The following is an 18,356-nucleotide window of genomic DNA, read 5'->3' as shown; positions in this document are numbered from 1 at the left end:
GGAGTGTACTGTGTCTATTTGCAAATATACATGCACATTAAACTTTTTCATTTTTATAATGTTCTAATAGCAATTGAGTTTATTTTTTTAGATTAATTTTTCTATTGTGATGTTTATATTTATTGGCAATTTCTGTGCAACTTTTATATTTTGCTTAGATGTTGATTTTAAGGTATTTTATTTTTATAGATATTTCTAGCTTTTACTCTTTCTTTGTAATATTAGCAAAAATTAAGATGGTGTGTTAATATCCCAAACAAACTACTAATTCAAGAAAGTATGGATTTTTACCAATAAACCATTAACACTATTTTCTACCTTAGAATATTTAATGTTGTTTTTATAGTGGGCATTAAAGACAGTCTAGACAGATTTCTACATGCAGAGGTGAGGTGGGGCTTTTCTATAGGTTGAAACTTATTCAGTATTAAACTAACACTAATATATTGGATTCATTTTACCCGATTGCAGTTTTGGGGGAAATTGTTAAACGAGTGATACTATATTTCTTTGTTAACTTTAAAACACTGCTCAGCATTAGCATCATAACATTTTTATAGGCCAGGAAAAGAAACAACAAATGATCCAGAAGTCATTGATAAATGACTTGAAAATAGGATTTTTCCCTTCATAATTATATGAAAGATTTGCTACCTAAACTTTTCCTAGCATACTTCTAAGGTTGACTTAACCTCTGAATAGAGTATTTAGCGCATTAAATTTTTAACTAGTAATAATTTATTAATGTGAACTAATTAGGAGACAGTGAAAAGTATGATTATAGAATATTAATTTCAAGCATATATAGTCACTCCAGTTTCCTAGTGATTATCAAGATTATTTCTATTGGCACATTAATTTTTTTGGTAAAAGTGCATGAAAAAGTATATTCCCTTAAGATAAAATATTTCCATTGTATTTTTACACTATGAGTTTTCTTGGTACACAATATTTTTTTCTATTAGCTTTGAGGGGATGGCTCAGTGGTAGAGGCCTTGACTAGCATGCACAAGACCCTGAGTTCAGCCCTTACCACCACCACACACACACACACACACACACAGAGGTGACTTTTACCTTGTTGCCTTGTTTTTAGATTCCAAATTATTGAGATTTAATATATAGCATTTTACTATATTTAATCCTGTTCTTCCACTGAGAAAAGGGGAAATGAGAAAGTTTCAAATAACTGTAAGTAGGAAGTTTTTATTTTTCTATTATGTAAAATTTTACAGTTTAAAATGAATTGGCTTGACTATATAGACATTAGCCATATCATTTCTTTTTGTATATTTTTAGTTACATAATTTGCTTTCTAATATACTATTCTGAGTTAACTTCCTTTACCTCTGCATGAAGTATTAATGAAGGTTCTCTATAGGAATTTGTTAGTACTAAGTAAAATCTAGATATATTTCAACAGATATTTTTGCTACAAATGTATCGCCCCCTTTTAAGGATACTTATTGTGCTATATTATAACTTTATTCATTATATTTCAACATTGTCCTAGGTTGACTGCATATAATTCTTATAGACAAGCTTTTCATTGCAGTGCTGGGGATTGAACCCATTCTAGACAAGTACTCTAAGGTATATCCCCGGACTTTTTTTTTACTTTATTTTGAGACATTGTTTCACTGAATTTCCCAGGCTGGCTTCCAAAACTTGTGATTCTCTTGAGTAGATGGATTATAGGCATACACCAGCACATGTAGCAAAACCACTATTTTTCAGCCTGCCTAGAGAGCTGTGTTTTCTTTGTTCCTTCTGAAAGCTCATGAGAACCTAGTACATAAAGTTTAACTGATTGGCTCCACAAATCCAGATATCTGGCATCAGCAAAACAATATCGTGAAGTATTGGGTTGCTTGTTTATGTTTATAGTCCACCTCTAAAGAAAGAAATAATTGTGTAGTTAAGGTATAGGTCATCCCCAAAAAAGAACTCATCATAAACAGTCCTATGAGCAAAAAACAGGTGGAAAAGCTGGTCATCAGAACTTTGCATTTGTTTTATTCTTACCGAAACTTGACTCTGCGCATCTATAACCTTATGTTTAAAGAGCTTACATCAGAGACCAGAGAGGGAGTTTACTCTGGTATTTAATGCCTAAAACTTGCTTTACTTCATGACTATTGATGGGCAGAATAAACAAACAGTAGTCCCTGACCTTAACCTTTTAATAGTCTTTTTCAAGCTAAAGAAGAAAAGACTGCAAAAATATTGCATATGTGACTCTACCATTATTATAGGAATCTATGAAGGCAGGGATCTTAGAAAAGGCTAGTAGGATTGTGAGAGTATATAGTGAGAAGGAAACGGGGCTAAGGTTTCTTTGCTATGGTTCTTGCACAGAAACCTTACAATTGTTTATTACTTGCCCCTTTCCCACAACCACATAGCAGTAGAGCTGTTGTTGCTAGGTGAACCTACAGAAGAGACCCAAGCAGCGTGCCTCTGTAATCTAAACCTGTGTTAAGTTGTCCTAGATCCAGAGCTGTTTTCTGTTCTCAGGAGATTGGAGAAGTCTTAGAAGTTGCTTCTGAATTATAATTTTTTTTAGTTAATGGGGCATAGTGGTACAAACCTGTAAACCCAGTTACTTAGGAGGGTGAAGCAGAAAGTTCCTAAATTCCTGAGCACCCTAGCGAGGCCCTATCTCAAAATAAAATGGAAAAAAAGGGCTGGATGAAGTCAGTGAAATATTTATCCTTAAATAGAACCATGACATTGCTATCAACATAGCTTTCCCAGGTTTCTCCTTTCTTAGAAAACAAAGCCTTTTCAGATGAGCCAGTCTACTAGAAATGAAACATTTTTGGTGAAGGATTTGAGAAAACACTGGTAGACTATAATGAAGAAGGAATTTTGGCATAGACAGTTCCACCTGGTTAATGGATTCAATTTGGTCCCAAGGAATTTAACAAGAGGAAACTAGTTTTAGTGGAACACACCTGGTCTCTGATTGTAATTAATTGCAATTATCTCTCTGTTTCACAGACAGGTGATGATCTTATATTGATGGTGACCTTGCAGATGTGCCTGTGTCCTTTTCAAATTCAAAAGCCAAGAACTTGAGGGGCTAAAGGGATAACTCAGTGGTAGAGCATATGCTTACCACACACAAGGCCCTGAGTTTGATCCCCAGCACCCCAAATAGAAAATAAAACAAAAGAGCAAACACTAACTGAAATAGTTTGTCACTACACAGAAGTCTCAAAAAATTTTCCAGGAGCTTTCTCATTTCTTAGCCCACTCTTTTCCCTCCTTAAGAAAGATGTGGGAGAGGATTGAGAGGCAGCTTTATAGCATTCAACTGTAGGTAAATAACAGTCTTTAAAATACTTGGGGGCAGGGCATGGGGATTCTCAGTGGCACCATGCCTACCTGGCAAACAAGGTCCTGAGTTTGATCCCTGGTACCAAAAATAAAATATTTGGGCAGGAAAGGTCATATGCCAAAAGTTGATGATCAAGAGATTATTTTAGCACATTTTTGATGTTTGTGTTCTAAAGTTTGTTTCCTTTGACATACTATTTTTTTATTTACTTAAGTGCCACCATTCTTTTGATAGCATTTTATGCCATTTATGAGTCATAAAGTCCTTCATGTCTTTCACATTCACACACACACACACACACACACACACACACACACACACACACACACAGAGTTAAAAATAAAAGGGCCAGGGCCGGGGATTTAGCCCAGTGGTGCCGCCCCCTGCTTTGCAAGTGCAAGGTCCAGAGTTCAATCCCTGGTACCTAAAAAATAAAAGGGCCAAAACCAAGAGAGAAAATGAGAATCATCAGCAGATGATTTAGTTAATGCAGATGAAATCCTAATTCAGTGAAAATTCAGATTGAAAGTGTTAATGCAGCATATATCTCTTGCCACAGAGTTTTATGCTAGCTATAGAGTGAATAGTGTAAATGGAATATATATATATCCATAATGCGAAGAGATAACACTGTTCTTGCAGATTTGTTTTTGGAGGCGGGCACATGATGGAATCAAATCCATGGCCTCACATGTTAGGCAAGTGCTCTTCCACTGAGCTACAAATTTTTGTTTGTTCATCTTTTGTTTTTTTGGAAGTAGCATCTCTCTATGTAATCTAGGATAGCTATGAACTCTGTAGCCCCGGCTGGCCTCCAGCTGGTGATCCTCTTGAGTGCTACAGTTATAGGGACATGCTACCATGCCCAAAATTATTCCTGAAAGTGATATTTCAGCCTTCTGCAACACCAATCCCTGTATTTGTTGTTGTTGTTAAAGACAGTCTCACTCTGTAATTCAGGCTGGCCTTGAATTCACAATGTAGCCCGGGCTGGCTTTGAACTTGTGGCTACTCTCCTGCCTCAGCCTCCCAAGTGCTGGCATTACAGGTTTGCACCACCACACCCGGGAGATCCCTGTATTCTTAAGTAGATTTTTATATACCTTATAATTTTAATAAATCCCACCCTATTTTATACTTTTAAAAGTTTCTTTTATTCTAACACATGGCTTCTTACATATAAAAGTATATTGAATACATTAATACTTAGATTATTCTTTCCTGTTAACTTATATATGTATTCTGACTTCAGTTTTATAGTTATATCTGACATCTGATTTCTTGGTATGTACAAAATTCTACACAAAATTTTTAACTCATATCCTAGTTCATATCCTTCCTGAGATGTGAGGGAGAAGACCTACAAAGTTTTCAAATGTAAGAACTTTTTAAAAATGATCACAAGTGAAAAAAATAACTGTTGAGGTCTTGTGCCGTTGAGAGTAGAAAGTGTTCCAGAACATGAGGCAGAAACTTGGAGACTGACTACTGCTGGTTTGCTCTGTGTCCTTAGGCAATTTTCTTCATTTCTGTATGCCTGTCTTCCCTTAGAAGTGATAATAATTGCCCTCACCTACCTCGCTAAATTATTGTGAGAATAAGATGCTTGTGAAAACACTAGAGTTCTCCAAAGGCAAAGTTAACAGAAGTTCAGGATAATAGAATGGTACAGCATGGAGCATTGCTTTCTAGCTGGAGTCTGTGAAAGTGTGTTCAGTTACTGTAAATGGTTTCATGAAGCAAGTATAAATGAATCATGGGCCTTGTAGTGTGATGTTTCCTTACAGCTGGGTCCTGTTCTGTATCTTCCCTGCCAGAGATCCAGAATAAGGACTGATTTTTATTTTTTTAATAATCTGTAGCAAGAAGATAACTTTTCAAAACCTAAATTCCATATAGTGGTGCTTTGGCAGTTGCAATTGTATTTTGAGTTAATGTGGTGAAAGCATCAGATACCTACTTAATGTGTTGTCTTCAGGCACTTTTACTACATGATGGCCTCGGAGGCTGTTACACAACCAGACCACTTGTTTCTTGGCAGAACTTTGATACCTAATTCTTTGGAGTATAGAGTTGATTTTAAGAAGGAACATGTGTTTATTTCATTAAGCAACTTGCAGAATTGGACTTAGCTTTACTTTTAAGATTCTAGTCATATCTGTTAAGTTAAAATATAGGAAAAAATTTTTCTTCATGGTAATTTAATTCTGAGTACCTGCAGGAGGTATAAGAGGTTTGACCCAATAATCTTTTGGTCAGCCAGTCATGGTGGCGCACGCCTGTAATCCCAGCACTCAGGAGGCTGAGGCAGGAGGATCGCTGTGAGTTCAAGACCAGCCTGGGCTACACAGTGAGTTCCAGGTCAGTCTCAACTACATAGTGAGACCCTGTCTCAAAAAAACCCCAAAAAACAAATAATCTTTTGGTCAGGGCCTTACATTTCAACAGATTTATGCATTTGCAGCAGTGTGGGTGGGGGGGTCCTGTTTCTAGAAAATTACAAAGGGCACATTGCCACAAGTATAAGTACTTCCTTTTTGTAACAGTTTGTGGTTTTTGTTTGTTTTAAAGAAAAAAAATGCAGGGTTACAGGTAGAGCTCATGGCAGAGCACATCGCTAGCATGTACAAGGCCCAGGGTTCAATCCCCAGCACTGGAAAAAAACTAAGCCATTTCCTAAGAATAATTTAGGTACACAGGGTACGGATGCATTCAGCATTACTCTTATCTCTGTAGATGCTGACCTTCCTTGTTGCAGGCAGTTGGGCTTTTCCAACTCATTGCTAACAAAGGTGGTTTGTGTGGTTATTTGTATAGGACAGTAAGATGAAAAGTTGGAGAGATTCGTGCTTGAGAAATGAACAGAAAGCCCATCCTGTGCAGTGAGATAGCTAACACTGGTGTATCAGGAGTACAGTTAAACACTTTTTGCTGTAATGTGTAGCTTTAATGTCTCTCCAGTTACAGACCCATAAAAGTATTACTATATGTCATGAATAAGATCATTTGTGTACATGGATGCATTCATAGACTGGGAAGCAGTGGTGTGTGTACTTCTGTGCATATGTAAATATTTTATAACACTATTAAGTTTATATAGAAAAATCATGTGTTGTTTCTTTAGTGTGTGGGAGGCTAAAATTGCAGTGTGACTATTCCATTGTAATCTGATCATTTTTGTTATACGTAGTGCACACACAGATGCACATCCCAAAGCATTACCAACTTCTCCCACTTTAGATAACTGCTGCTTTTTTTAAAACCCTAAGTAATAGAAGAAGAAATAACATATTCTTTTTAAAGGGGCTTTTCTGAAGAATAAAATGTAAATACAGGAGATGTGGGGAGCGTACAACCACCTGCAAAATGTCCAAAAGATGGACAAATGGCCTTTTAAATTTTACCTTTTAATCATCTTGACCGTGTGTGCCTATTTGTATTACAGATGTGAACTATTTTTGGGAGTGATAACAGTATGTTTTGAAACCAAATTATTACATAAAATCAGAGTAACCTCTTTCTCCACTCTTTTTCCACATTTACTGTTCTTGCCAAATGTTTCTACTGATACCAAGGCAAAATGTTGGGACTTTCAAACTTTTTCCCCATCTTCCCTACCTGTCATAGCTCTGTTTTATGCCTAGCCTAGCCTTATATGTTTTGGTTGGCTTTTCATAGGTAAGAACAATTTACTACAGTACAATTTCAGAAGGTTTATCTAAGTCTTTTTAAATGTTTGGTTACACAGTAACATCAGTTAAGACAGGAGTCAGTCTGTAATGTCCTACAGGACCAGATAAGATAGGGAATGACACAAAAGTTGCTTGCCATGTTTTATTAAGAGGAATTGGAACTGTGGTGGGAAGTAGGTGGGAGCGCAAGTCTATGCTGTATGTGTAATCGTCGTATCACTAGAAGCACCAAATACTGAATTCTATCACTGTGTACTTGGGGCCGAGGCTTTGAATTTGTATTTTAATTTCTTGAAAATTATATGTAGTTATGATAAGTAGAAAGTAAATAAAGTTTTTTGAACAAAAGTGCTATTTTCAGTATTTAAAATTTGTTAGTAAATTTTCTACCTTGAGTTTAAACTATCTTCTCCCTCAAAAAAATTACTACAAAGTCTCTGTGGGTGAGATTGAGAAGTTTGAGGAAGCTAGTTTTTAAAAGTTTGGCCATGTGTATTATTTTATGTTAAATGATCATGATTCTTTCTGAGCCAAACTTGTCACCAAAATGTGCTGTGACGGAACCACTCTTTTTTCTGTCATTCTGCATATTGGAAAAGTTCTGTGTTGTTTGTTTTTAATCCTTGATTCAAAAAAAGATAATGGTTTTGTTGCTTAGCTTCAGTTAAAAGTGTAACTTCCACTAATAACTGCAATAAAAAGGAAACCTTTGCTCCAAACTTGCTTTTGTGTGGTTCTCTTTACAGCTCTTCCAACTTCACAGAGGGAACCACCTGTGATAGAGTAGAGAGAATTAGGCTTTATTTTTATTTATTTATTTGTTTGTTCATTTTTTGAAGGAGGAAAGGTTTATTTCAGCTCAGTTTGTAGAAATTTCAGTCCATAGCCAGCAGGCTACAACTCAGGGTGGCATGGAGAGGCACTGCAGAGGAGAAACAGTCTGAGGCAGGGCAGGCAGGAGGTGAGAATTAGGCTTTAGTTGTGAAGTCCTGGTCCAAACTTTGGCTATATGACACTCTCGGCGGTTCCTTGATGCTTTTCAGTATGCTCCAATATAAAATAAAGGTAAATGAGGGCCAGGGATTTAGCTCAGTGGTTCCGCTACCTGCCTCGCAAGCACAAGGTCCTGAATTCGATCTCCAGTACCAAAAAATAATAATAATTGAAGCAGGAGGATTGTCATGAGTTCAAGGCCAGCTTGGTCTCCATAGTGAGTTCAAAGTCAGCCTGAACTACATGGTAAGACTCTGTATTTAAAATAATAACAATAATAATAATAATAAAATAAGGTAATGGGCATGTTGGCTTATGTTGTAATCTCAGCACATAGGAGGCTGAGGCAGGAAGGTCACCACAAATGTGAGGGCAGCCTGGGCTACATAGTGAGTTCCAAGATAGCCTGGACTACATAGCAAGACCCGTTCTCAAGAAGAAAAATCGTTGGCAGGCAAATTTCATTCTGCAAAAGGTTTTTGTTTGATATTCAAAATATTTTGTCACTTTTTTTCTTTTTTAGTTTTTTGAGATGGGTCTTTTTATGTAGTCCACGCTAGCCTTGAGTGCATAGCAATCCTCCTGCCTCAGCCTCCCATGTGCTGGGATTATAAGCATTCACCACCACACCCAGCTGTGTGTGTGTGTGTGTGTGCATTTATTAGGTTTACCAGCTTAAATGGGTGTGAGTTCATGGTTCCCCAAAACAATTACAATAGTACCATCAAAGATCACTGATCACCCTAAGATACAATGAAATGCTGTAGTTTGAAATATCGTAAAAATTAGGAGACTATGACACAGACATAAGGTAAGCATATGTTGTTGGAAAAATGATGCCATTATGTTTTTGACAACTATATTGTCTTCAAGAGCATGATGAAGCTTAAATATCATGATTTTTACAGCTACAAAAGTTACTTGATGTTATCACAGTTATTACTTGAAAAAGGCTCTGTTCCTCACCCCTCTACCCCTCCTCCATCTCTTAGTCCCCTTCGCATTTACAAAAGATCTGTCTTCCTATTTCCTATTATCTATCTTTTATTTTGCTCTTTATTTATACTTTGGGTTTCTCATATAAGAGACACCATGTGTTATTTATCTTGTGTGTCTGATTTATTTCACTCAACTTACGGTATCAAGCTGCATTCATTTTCCTACAAATGACTGAAACTTATCCTTTACAGCAGAGTAATGCTCCAGTATGCAGAAATACCGCATTTTTATTATTTTTTTTATTGGTGTTTTTGAGACAGGGTCTCACTATGTAGTTCGGACAGCTCTGGAACTCACTGTGTAGCCGAGGCTGGTCTTGAACTCACAGTGATCCTCCTGCCTCAGCCTCCCAAGTGCTGGGATTGCAGATGTGCACCTCCAGGCCCAGCTACCACATTTTCTTTATCCATTCATTTGTTGATGGACACGGAGCCTGCTTCCAAGATTTAGCTTCCAAGATTGTGATGCTATAAACATGGGTATGCAGGATCACTGAAATATGATATCTTTTATTTCAGGAAGGTATGTAGAAGGGGAACAGCTGGGTCAAATGGAATTTTTAGTTTTAGTTTTTTGAGGAAGCTCCATACCAATTCCTGTAGTGGTTCTACTAGTCTCACCAACAATATAGGAAGGTTCCTTTTCCCCTTACCAGCATTTGTTATTATCTGATTTCTTGATGATAACCATTCTTTCTGGAGTAAGATGGAATCTCAGTGTTGTTTTATTTGCATTTCTCTAGTGGCCAGTAATTACATTAAAACGTGAGACTAAGATTTTAGAAACCAGGTCTCAACTATCATATAATTCCAGATATGTACCATTTCTCTTAGTTTTATAATTGAAGTTATTGGAGTTTTTAAAAACTGAAGGTGAGAGGCCAATTTCAGTCTGCAAATGCTTTGGTGTTCAAAATACTTGTTTTTAATTTGTTATTTTAAAAATTTGGCCAGGGATGGTGGCTCACGCCTGTAATCCCAGCACTCGGGAGGCTGAGGCAGGAGGATCGCTGTGAGTTTGAGACCAGCCTGAGCTACATGGTGAGTTCCAGGTCAATCTCAACTACATAGTGAGACCCTGTCTCAAAAAACCAAAAAAAAAAAAAATAATAATAATAATTTTAAAAAATTTGAAGATCCGCACATAAAAATCCAGACTTTATCTTCTCTTGAAAAAATGAGAGGACTGGCAGCTTGGGTGGAGTCACGGCCCCTTGGTAATTTGTCTGTGGAAGCTGGACTTGGCGGATCTCAGCAGTGAAACAAGGGCTCCCAGCCAATGCAAGAACCCTTCCAGGATGTGCTTCTGGGGGAGGTTACTGCCAAGGAGCAGTCCAGCCTAGACCTTGGGAAGCTGTCCTGCAGAGCTGGGCACCGCAGCACCAACAGATAGTCCCAGACTTGGGAGGCTGAGGCAGAAGGATTGCAAGAGTGCTGAGAGGCCAACCTGGGAAACTTAGTGAAATCCTATCTCAAAAAAAAAAAGAAAATGTGCTGGGATGGACAGAACAAACTGCCAATTTCTAAGAAATGTTTAATTAGTACACATTTGCAGTACTTAATGACTACATTTATCCTGGGGAGCAGGTGCATGTACATAATACATCTTAATTCTTTTTTTTTTTTCCATACCAGGGATCGAACTCAGGTCTTTGTGCTTGCTAGGCAGCCAGCAGAACACTGAGCTAAATCCCTGGCTATTTTCATTTTTTTTTTTCTCCACCTTTTTCCCTTTTCTCCCTGTCCGTCCATCTGTTATTCCCGCATCCATTTGAAAAAGATCTCCCTACCTCCTGTTTGTCCATCTTCTATTCTGCTCCCTGTCTATATCAAATTGCCAATTACATTAGCACTCGGAGCACAAATGCTTGAAACTTGCTTCAGAAAAAACAGTGCTGAGAGCACAACACTGAACCATCAGAAATGTGGCATTAAGGTAAAACTCCAAGGTGGGTTTTTTTGTCTGTTTTATTTTGGTTTTGGGTGATAACACACATCTTGATGTTTGCTTGGTTTCCATGTTTACTGGAACATGGTTTTCATGTTTCAGCTATCTGATCATTTGACAAAGTCCTCCTGACTGATGATATTTGCATATACTGCAGGTGCTTTTAGGAAATTAATTAGGGTAATTTGTCAATGCCAGGAAAGGATGTGATCATTTTGCAATATTTGGTAATATTATTAAGGATGGGCTGGGGATTTAGCTCAGTGTCACTGCACGCCTCATAAGGGCAAAGTCCTGAGTTTAATCCTTGGTATAAAATTATATATATATATATATATAATGAAGGACGCAGAAATTTTGTTTTATCTATAGAAAAAAATGCTTGTTTTCCTGTGTTGTTACTTTCGTTGTGTCTGTAGTTTCTGCAGTCTGTAAAGGTCTCAATGCATCTATAGAGCAACACTTTTCTTGTATTTTCTCTATTAAAATATTTTCCCTCCACAAGTTCAGGCCCAGCCTGGACAATTAAAGACTTAGTGAGACCCTGTTTGAAAATAAAAAGAAAAGGGCTAGGAAGGTAGCTCAATGTGAAGGCCCTGGGTTCAATCCCCAAGACTGAAAAAAAAAGTTATAGAGTTCACATTTTTTAAGGCACTAAATATTAAACCCAGGGTCTTCACACTAAGCTACATCCCCAGCCCCTCTGTTTGTTGTTGTTTTGTTTTTGTTTTCATTTTCCCCACAGGCTCCAATAAATTGCTGAGTTGCCCAGGCTTGGCTAGAACTTGTGATCCTCCTGCCTTATCCTCCTGGAGTCCTTGGATCACAGGTGTGTATCACTTATGTCCAGCTTCTAGGATCCTTTTTAATTCTCAAGAAAGCTGGATGCTCAGTCTTTAAAGAGCCAATGAAAATGTTGTAAAACTAGACATGCCAGTCATACAATCACCTTTCTCTTTATCATATTCATCCTAGATGTGGCAGCTTTGCCTGAAAGCAACATTCCCAGGAGCCTGAACATCTTAAACAGAAGAATGGATTGTATCTCTGCTTCTTAATGGGAGGAAGAGAGGAGCCCTTTTTTTTCAGACAGGAGCTAACTAAGTAGTTCAGGCTGGCCTCAAACTTGTGGCGATACTCCTGCCTCAGCCTTCTCAGTGCTGGGACTACTGGAGTGTGCCACCACACTCAGCTAATTCTGATTTTAAAGGATGTCTATCAAAAATTCTTGTTCATGTCTGCTTTGTGGAACCAATGTATTAGAGTTTACAATATTTTGTAGTATTGTCGGTTGAAAAACAAGTCCTGTGACCTGAGAAATTTGGGAAATAACCATTCTGGCCCCTGTCTTAAAGGCTAGGCTGCAGGATTGCTTCCCCGCCACCCCGGGACTGGGGATTGAACTCGGGACTTTGTGCTTGCAAGGTAAGTGAGTTTCCAATGAACTAAATCCCCAACCCTAGGCTTGCATTTCTCACTGCCTGCTGGACAGCACTTGGGCCCACCTCAAGTGCTTCAGGCTTCCCCAAAGTCAACCTCATCTTCCCACTGCCTATCAAGCCCTGGTTCTCTTCCTTTTTTTTTCCATCCTGCCTATCACTGAGGTCTTTAAATTTGGTATTCTTCCTGTACCTCTCTCTTTCCTCCATCGTCAAAGCTGAGTTTTGCCACTGAGGCAGACTGGACATGAGTTAAGTTCTACCATTTCTTAATTATGTGGCCGTGGGTACATTCTTGACTGCCCTGTGCCTCAGTTTCCTCACCTAAAGGACAAGAATGGCAACACAGAGAATACTCTGTAAAGCATGCAGGACAGGACCTGGCCACAAGCGTGCCTCCCTATTCCTGGAGCCACCCAGAGGGAAGGTGACCAGGTGATTAGCCATGCCCAAGTTTCCCTCCCAGCATTGAGAAAATTAGGAAAATGACCCTCTCCCTATTCATTGTGAAGATGAGATAGTAACATTTCGCCATGTCCACAACAGTACTGGAAAGAAGACATGGTTGAATTTGGTTGAATTTTTTCTTTTCTTTTTCTTTTAAAAATGATTAGATTTTGAGCAGTGCCTTCTAATACCCGTTCTCTCCCCCGGGCTTGTGCCCGCTCCAAAAACACACATCATTTTTTGTATGCCTTCCAGGCGACGAGTAACACTGTTGAACAAGAGAGGAAAGGAATGTGTGTTAAATATGTCAATTTATATTATATGTGATGATATTACATATACGTCCATTTCCAGAAAGATCTGGAAAAGGAGTAAGCCTGAGGCAGAGATGTTCGTTTTGTCTTTGCTCTGTTGGGTTGTGTTTGTTTTCTGTCTGCTTGTTTTTGCGGTACTGAGGACTGAACCCAGGACCTTCGCACTGAGCTACACACCCAGTTCTTTTTCATTTTGAGACAGGGCCTCATAATGTCACTAACTTGCCCAGGGTGGGTTCAGTTGCAGTTATCCTGCCTCAGTCTCCCAGAATGGTGGTATTGACTGGGCGCACCACGCCAGACTTCGTTGTTTTTGTTTTATCTCCTCAATTCATAACGTGCGTCAAAATTTAAATGTTCAGACCTGGGGATGTATTTGAGTGATAGATTGCTTGCCTGGCACATGAGAGGCCCGGGGTTCAGTCCCCAGCACCGAGGCAGAGCGGTAGGGTCTGGGTAACAAGTTCAGCTCAGAGTCCTGCAGCGCCCCTGAGACAGTGGGCACGCAGCCTGGTTGCCTAGCTGGGACCTGGAACAGCGCAGGGAGGGGCAGTCGCCTAGCAACCAGAGGGCAAACAACAGGCGCTAGGTGAGGGGGGCGCAGCAGCGAGCAGAGAAAGGAGGTGAGAGGCTTTGACAGCGGGGGGCTGTGGGTGGCACTGAGGTCTGCCTTCCTGCTTTGGCGCCAAGACCGGGTACTGACTGAAACCCAAAATGGGGTTCCTGAGCAGGGGAGAGGTGTGGCCAGACACTGACTCTGACCTCAGCACCTCCCACATGGGTCCAAACACCTGGCCCTTCTTCTACAACCCAAAGCCCAAAGCCAGGGGAAGGCAGAGCCCTTTCCCACCTAACTGCCTCATGCCAGCACAAGCCCTAGAGAGAGAGAGAACAGGCCTCAGTCCCTTGCGTCCCTCAGAGGCCTGGCCCACAGCCAAGGAAAGAAGGGAAGAAAGCTTAACAGCTTTGGTGCTGGAAATCCGGTGGAAACTGGATTAAGGGCTGTTTTCCCTGCCAGCCATGCACAGGGCACTGGCACTGGCACAACACACACACACACACACCCTGAGGGACTCCATTCTCCCTTTTTACCTGCTCTACTACTCTAGGACCTGAAGGCCTCAGGGCTCTGTGCTGGGGCTGATGGACAGGAGGAAACCTAGCTAATGCCTCACACAAGTTGAGTTTAGCGGGAACTTTTGCCCAGCAGGCTTCCTGCTCAGAGGAAGCGGCTCAGAGCATAGTGGACAGGGCAAGGCCTTTGGAGGGGGCATTTAAGCCAGGAAACAGCCCACTCAAAGGCCTGTGGCATGCTGCTTTCCCTCCACAGGCGATATCTGGAAACAGGCCTCCGGGTTTCTGGCCTTTGCCCCTGCACCATGGCCACGCTGAGTGTCAAGCCGAGTCAGCGCTTCCGGCTGCCGGACTGGCACACCAACAGCTCCCTGTTGTCCACCAACGCGGAGCAGCAGCGAAATGCTTCCCACCAAATCCGCCAGGAGGCCCGGGTCCTTCGCAATGAGACCAACAACCAGGTTGAGAGCCGGAGCCCAGTCCGGTGAGCCAAGGGGCAGCCCTCAACCACACACTCCCTGTTTATCTGTCTTTGTCTCTTCCAGACCATTTGGGATGAACATGACAACAGGACTCGATTGGCAGAGAGAATTGATACCGTCAACCGATGGAAGGAGATTCTGGACAAGTGTCTCACTGACCTAGATGCTGAGATTGATGCCCTGACACAGGCAAGGAGCCAGGGCTGGGGCCAAAACACTGTTGCGAAGACCTCCCCTCTTGTCCACTTCTGGATCTGGGAACCCTTCTTAGGGGCACGGACGGCATCGCCATTGGGTCACTCATGGGTCCTTTCACCAAAGGAGGGATAAAAGCAACCTCCCAGTGTACGGCTTCGCCAGTCCCCTGGTCCTCTTTTCTAGATGAAGGACTCAGCAGAGCAAAACCTGCAGGCCAAGAACCTGCCTCTGGATGTGGCCATCGAGTGCCTGACCCTGCGGGAGAGTCGGCGAGACATCGATGTGGTACAGGACCCTGTGGAGAATGAGCTGCACAAAGAGGTGGAAGTCATCGAGGCCACCAAGAAGGCTTTGCAACAGAAGATCACCCAGGCCTTCGAGCAGCTCTGGTGAGGTGGAGACAGTCACATGCATGTCACATGCACTTGAAGGCCTCGTGACTTGAATGTGGAACACAGGTTTTGTGGGTAACGCATAAATGGCTTCCTTGTTTCCGCCCCTTCTGCGCCCACGGTGGAAACTACTAAAGGGTCCAACTTCCCAGATCTGTCTCAGAATACAGGACCCTGCTCTAAGCAGCCATTGTGTCTTAAAAGCATAGAAGCCAGGACAGGGATGTAGCTCAGCTGCGCTGCGCCTGCCTGGAAAGCATAAGGTCTTGAATTTGATTCAGAACCCTGGTACCAAAAAAAAGAGACACATAGGAGCTAAAGCACTCTTTATTATTTTTTTCTGGTACTGGAGATCGACCTCAGGACCTTGCAAGACAGGCATGGTGCCACTGAGCCAAATCCCCCAGCCCAAATGGAGGCAACTTGAAGCTATATATATATATTTTTTTTTTTTTTTGTACCAGGGATCAAATTTTATTGGTTTTTTGAGACAGTGTCTCCCAGTGTAGTTCAGGCTGACCTTGAACTCACTATGTAGCCAAGGCTATCCTCGAACTCACAGCAATCCTGCCTCAACCTTCTAAGTGTGGGGATTCTAGGCATGTGCCACCATGCCCAACTAGTTGAAGCCCTCTTGCCACCACTCTTGAGTACCTTTGTGTGTGAGAGTGTAGCCACATACCTGCATCCCTCAGGTGTGTGTGTGTGAACACATGGGTATTGTATTTTCACCTGGGGAAACCTTGCCTAACTGTGATAGTCTTCATCTCAGCTGCAGCAGCAGCTCCACTGACTTCTGCTGGGAGAAGCCATCCCAGCGTCCCATTCCTTAATATCCCTCTGCTTAATGAGGGTGACGACATCCAGAGGCCTAAGTGCTGGCTCCTGATGGCGCTGTTCTTTCCCTAGCCTCCTGCAGGAAGTCCAACAGCAACTCAACTCTGACCATCGGGGCAAAATGGAGACACTGGAGATCGACAGAGGTTGTCTATCTCTCAACCTCAGGTCCCCAAACATCTCTCTGAAGGTTAACCCCACACGTGTCCCCACTGGGTAAGAAGAATGTTTCAATCACTCTCTTTTCCTCCCTCATCAGCTGTAGCCCACAACCTCATTATTTCCTGGCACCTGCAGCTCCACCACGATTCAGCAGTGGGATGACTTCAGTCAGTTCAACAAGAACCGAGCAGAGGCTGAGATGAAAGCAGCTACCGAGCTGAGGGAGTCCATCGCCCTAACTATTGCTGAGGTACCAAAGCCCCACAACCCACTCCTCAAAGCCCAATGGATGTCCCAACAGTGCACTCCACCTTTATCCTTCTTTCTCCATTGACCATGGCACCATTCCCTCATGTAAGCAGCACTCTGGGGCTCAGGCTCTCCCCTTGCTCAGCCTGCTCCTTCTTTGTGTGTGTGTGGTGGGGGGGGGTACCAGGGATCAAACTCTGGATCTTGTGTTTGCGAGGCAGGCAGTGGAACCACTGAGCTAAATCCCTGGCCCTTCAGCCTGCTTCTTATCCTGCAGACCAAAAACGAGCTCGAAGCCCAGAGGGTAGCAACGGAATTTGCCTTCAGGAAGCGGCTTCGGGAGATGGAGAGTGTGTACAGTGAGCTCAAGTGGCAAGAGAAGAACGTGAGTCTTTCCCTGGGACCAGCTTTCTCCCTGGAGCCAGGGCCAGATGCCCTGCCAGGAAGCCCTGGACTGAGTGCTCCTACAGGAATCCAGCTCATCACTCTGTCCCCTGCAGACCTTGGAGGAGATTGCTGAGCTGCAGGAGGACATCCGGCACCTGGAGGAGGATCTGCGCAGAAAGATGCTGAACCTGAAGCTGTCCCACACTCGGCTGGAGTCCAGAACCTACCGGCCCAATGTGGAGCTCTGCAGAGACCAGGTTCAAGGGTCTCCCCAGGGAGGCATAGGCCTGTTGCTAATGTTCACCTCAGGATCACCCCTCAGCACATACACATGGTGGAGAAGTGATGCTAGCTTAGGGCAGCCCTCAGGCTGGAGGGCTGAATGAGTGTGGCTGACCTGGAACTCCCACCTGCTCCTCCACCTCCAGGCACAGTATGGCCTCACTGACGAGGTTCACCAGTTAGAAGCGACTATTGCTGCCTTGAAGCAGAAGCTGGCACAAGCACAGTAGGTTTGGGGTGTGGGCAGGAGGGGTGGGGAGACACCGCCCACCAATTGGGTCTCTTGTTGCTTGCTGGTTCCCCTGGGCGTTAAACTGGTGAGTTAGCCCACACCTCTCAGACTCCTGCAGCAGTGGTGGACTGTCAATACCTGCCCCCAGGGATGCTCTCGATACCCTGTACAAGCACTTGGCCCGGCTGCAGGCTGACATTGCCTGCAAGGCTAACTCCATGCTGTTGGACACCAAGTGTATGGACACTCGCTGCAAGCTGACGGTTCCAGCTGAGAAGTTTGTGCCCCAGGTGGATACCTTCACCCGAACCACAAACCGCACCCTGAGCCCACTCAAGAGCTCCCAGCTGGAGCTGGTCTAGCGGTGGGGGGTGGAGGGAGGAGCAGAGGGTTGGCAGGGAAAAGGAGGGACTTGGGGAGGTGATGAACCTAATAAACCTGGAAGTTCTCAGGCCAGCCTGTTCTGAAGGAGGCGGCGAGAGGGTGCTTGACCATCCTGTGGACGGAGGAGCCAAGATCTCAAATTCCACGTTCCAAATCCGATGTCTTACCTCCCCCTGGGACTCTCTCTGTGCCCAACTCTGCCCCAGCTGGGCCCTCGCCCGCCCTTTTGATGCCTAGAGGAGGCCACGGCCTAGGTTTACAGTGGAATGGCTTCAGGGAAAAGCGGCCCAGGCCAGAGTGGTGTCGAGAGTCCAGGCCGTGGCGGTACAGAGACAAGAGTGCTCGCCCGCGGGAGACAGTAGCCCGGAGTGACCTCCGGGGCTGACTCAGTGGCCGCCTTCCAGGTCATGAGCCGTTAACACGTGGGAGAAGGGAGAACGAAGGCAAGGCTCGCAGGGAATGCGGGGCACCGCCACTCCAGGCCGCTGGGGGGCGCGATAGGA

The 18,356-nt window shown here is 42.9% G+C and overlaps 1 protein-coding gene across 2 annotated transcripts; it reads left to right on the top strand.

Annotated features, from left to right (window-relative positions):
• Positions 1-13,649: 13,649 nt before the first annotated feature.
• On the top strand, positions 13,650-17,920 carry Tekt2 (tektin 2). 2 transcript variants are annotated; one of them, XM_010645259.2, is made up of 10 exons: positions 13,650-13,797; positions 14,505-14,709; positions 14,794-14,919; positions 15,112-15,317; positions 16,230-16,373; positions 16,455-16,569; positions 16,846-16,953; positions 17,069-17,212; positions 17,384-17,463; positions 17,618-17,920. In XM_010645259.2, the coding sequence occupies exons 2-10, from the start codon at positions 14,554-14,556 to the stop codon at positions 17,829-17,831; spliced, it is 1,293 nt and encodes a 430-aa protein (XP_010643561.1). In that variant the 5' UTR covers positions 13,650-13,797; positions 14,505-14,553; the 3' UTR covers positions 17,832-17,920. The 2 variants fall into 2 exon arrangements, with proteins under 2 accessions (XP_010643561.1, XP_010643562.1); XM_010645260.1 differs by lacking the exon at positions 13,650-13,797 and adding an exon at positions 13,800-13,869.
• Positions 17,921-18,356: the final 436 nt, after the last annotated feature.

The sequence above is a fragment of the Fukomys damarensis genome, unplaced genomic scaffold (assembly GCF_012274545.1).
Source record: "Fukomys damarensis isolate Sample0158 unplaced genomic scaffold, DMR_v1.0_HiC HiC_scaffold_23, whole genome shotgun sequence".
Lineage (NCBI taxonomy): Eukaryota > Metazoa > Chordata > Mammalia > Rodentia > Bathyergidae > Fukomys > Fukomys damarensis.
This window is presented reverse-complemented; position numbering and strand designations above follow the sequence as displayed.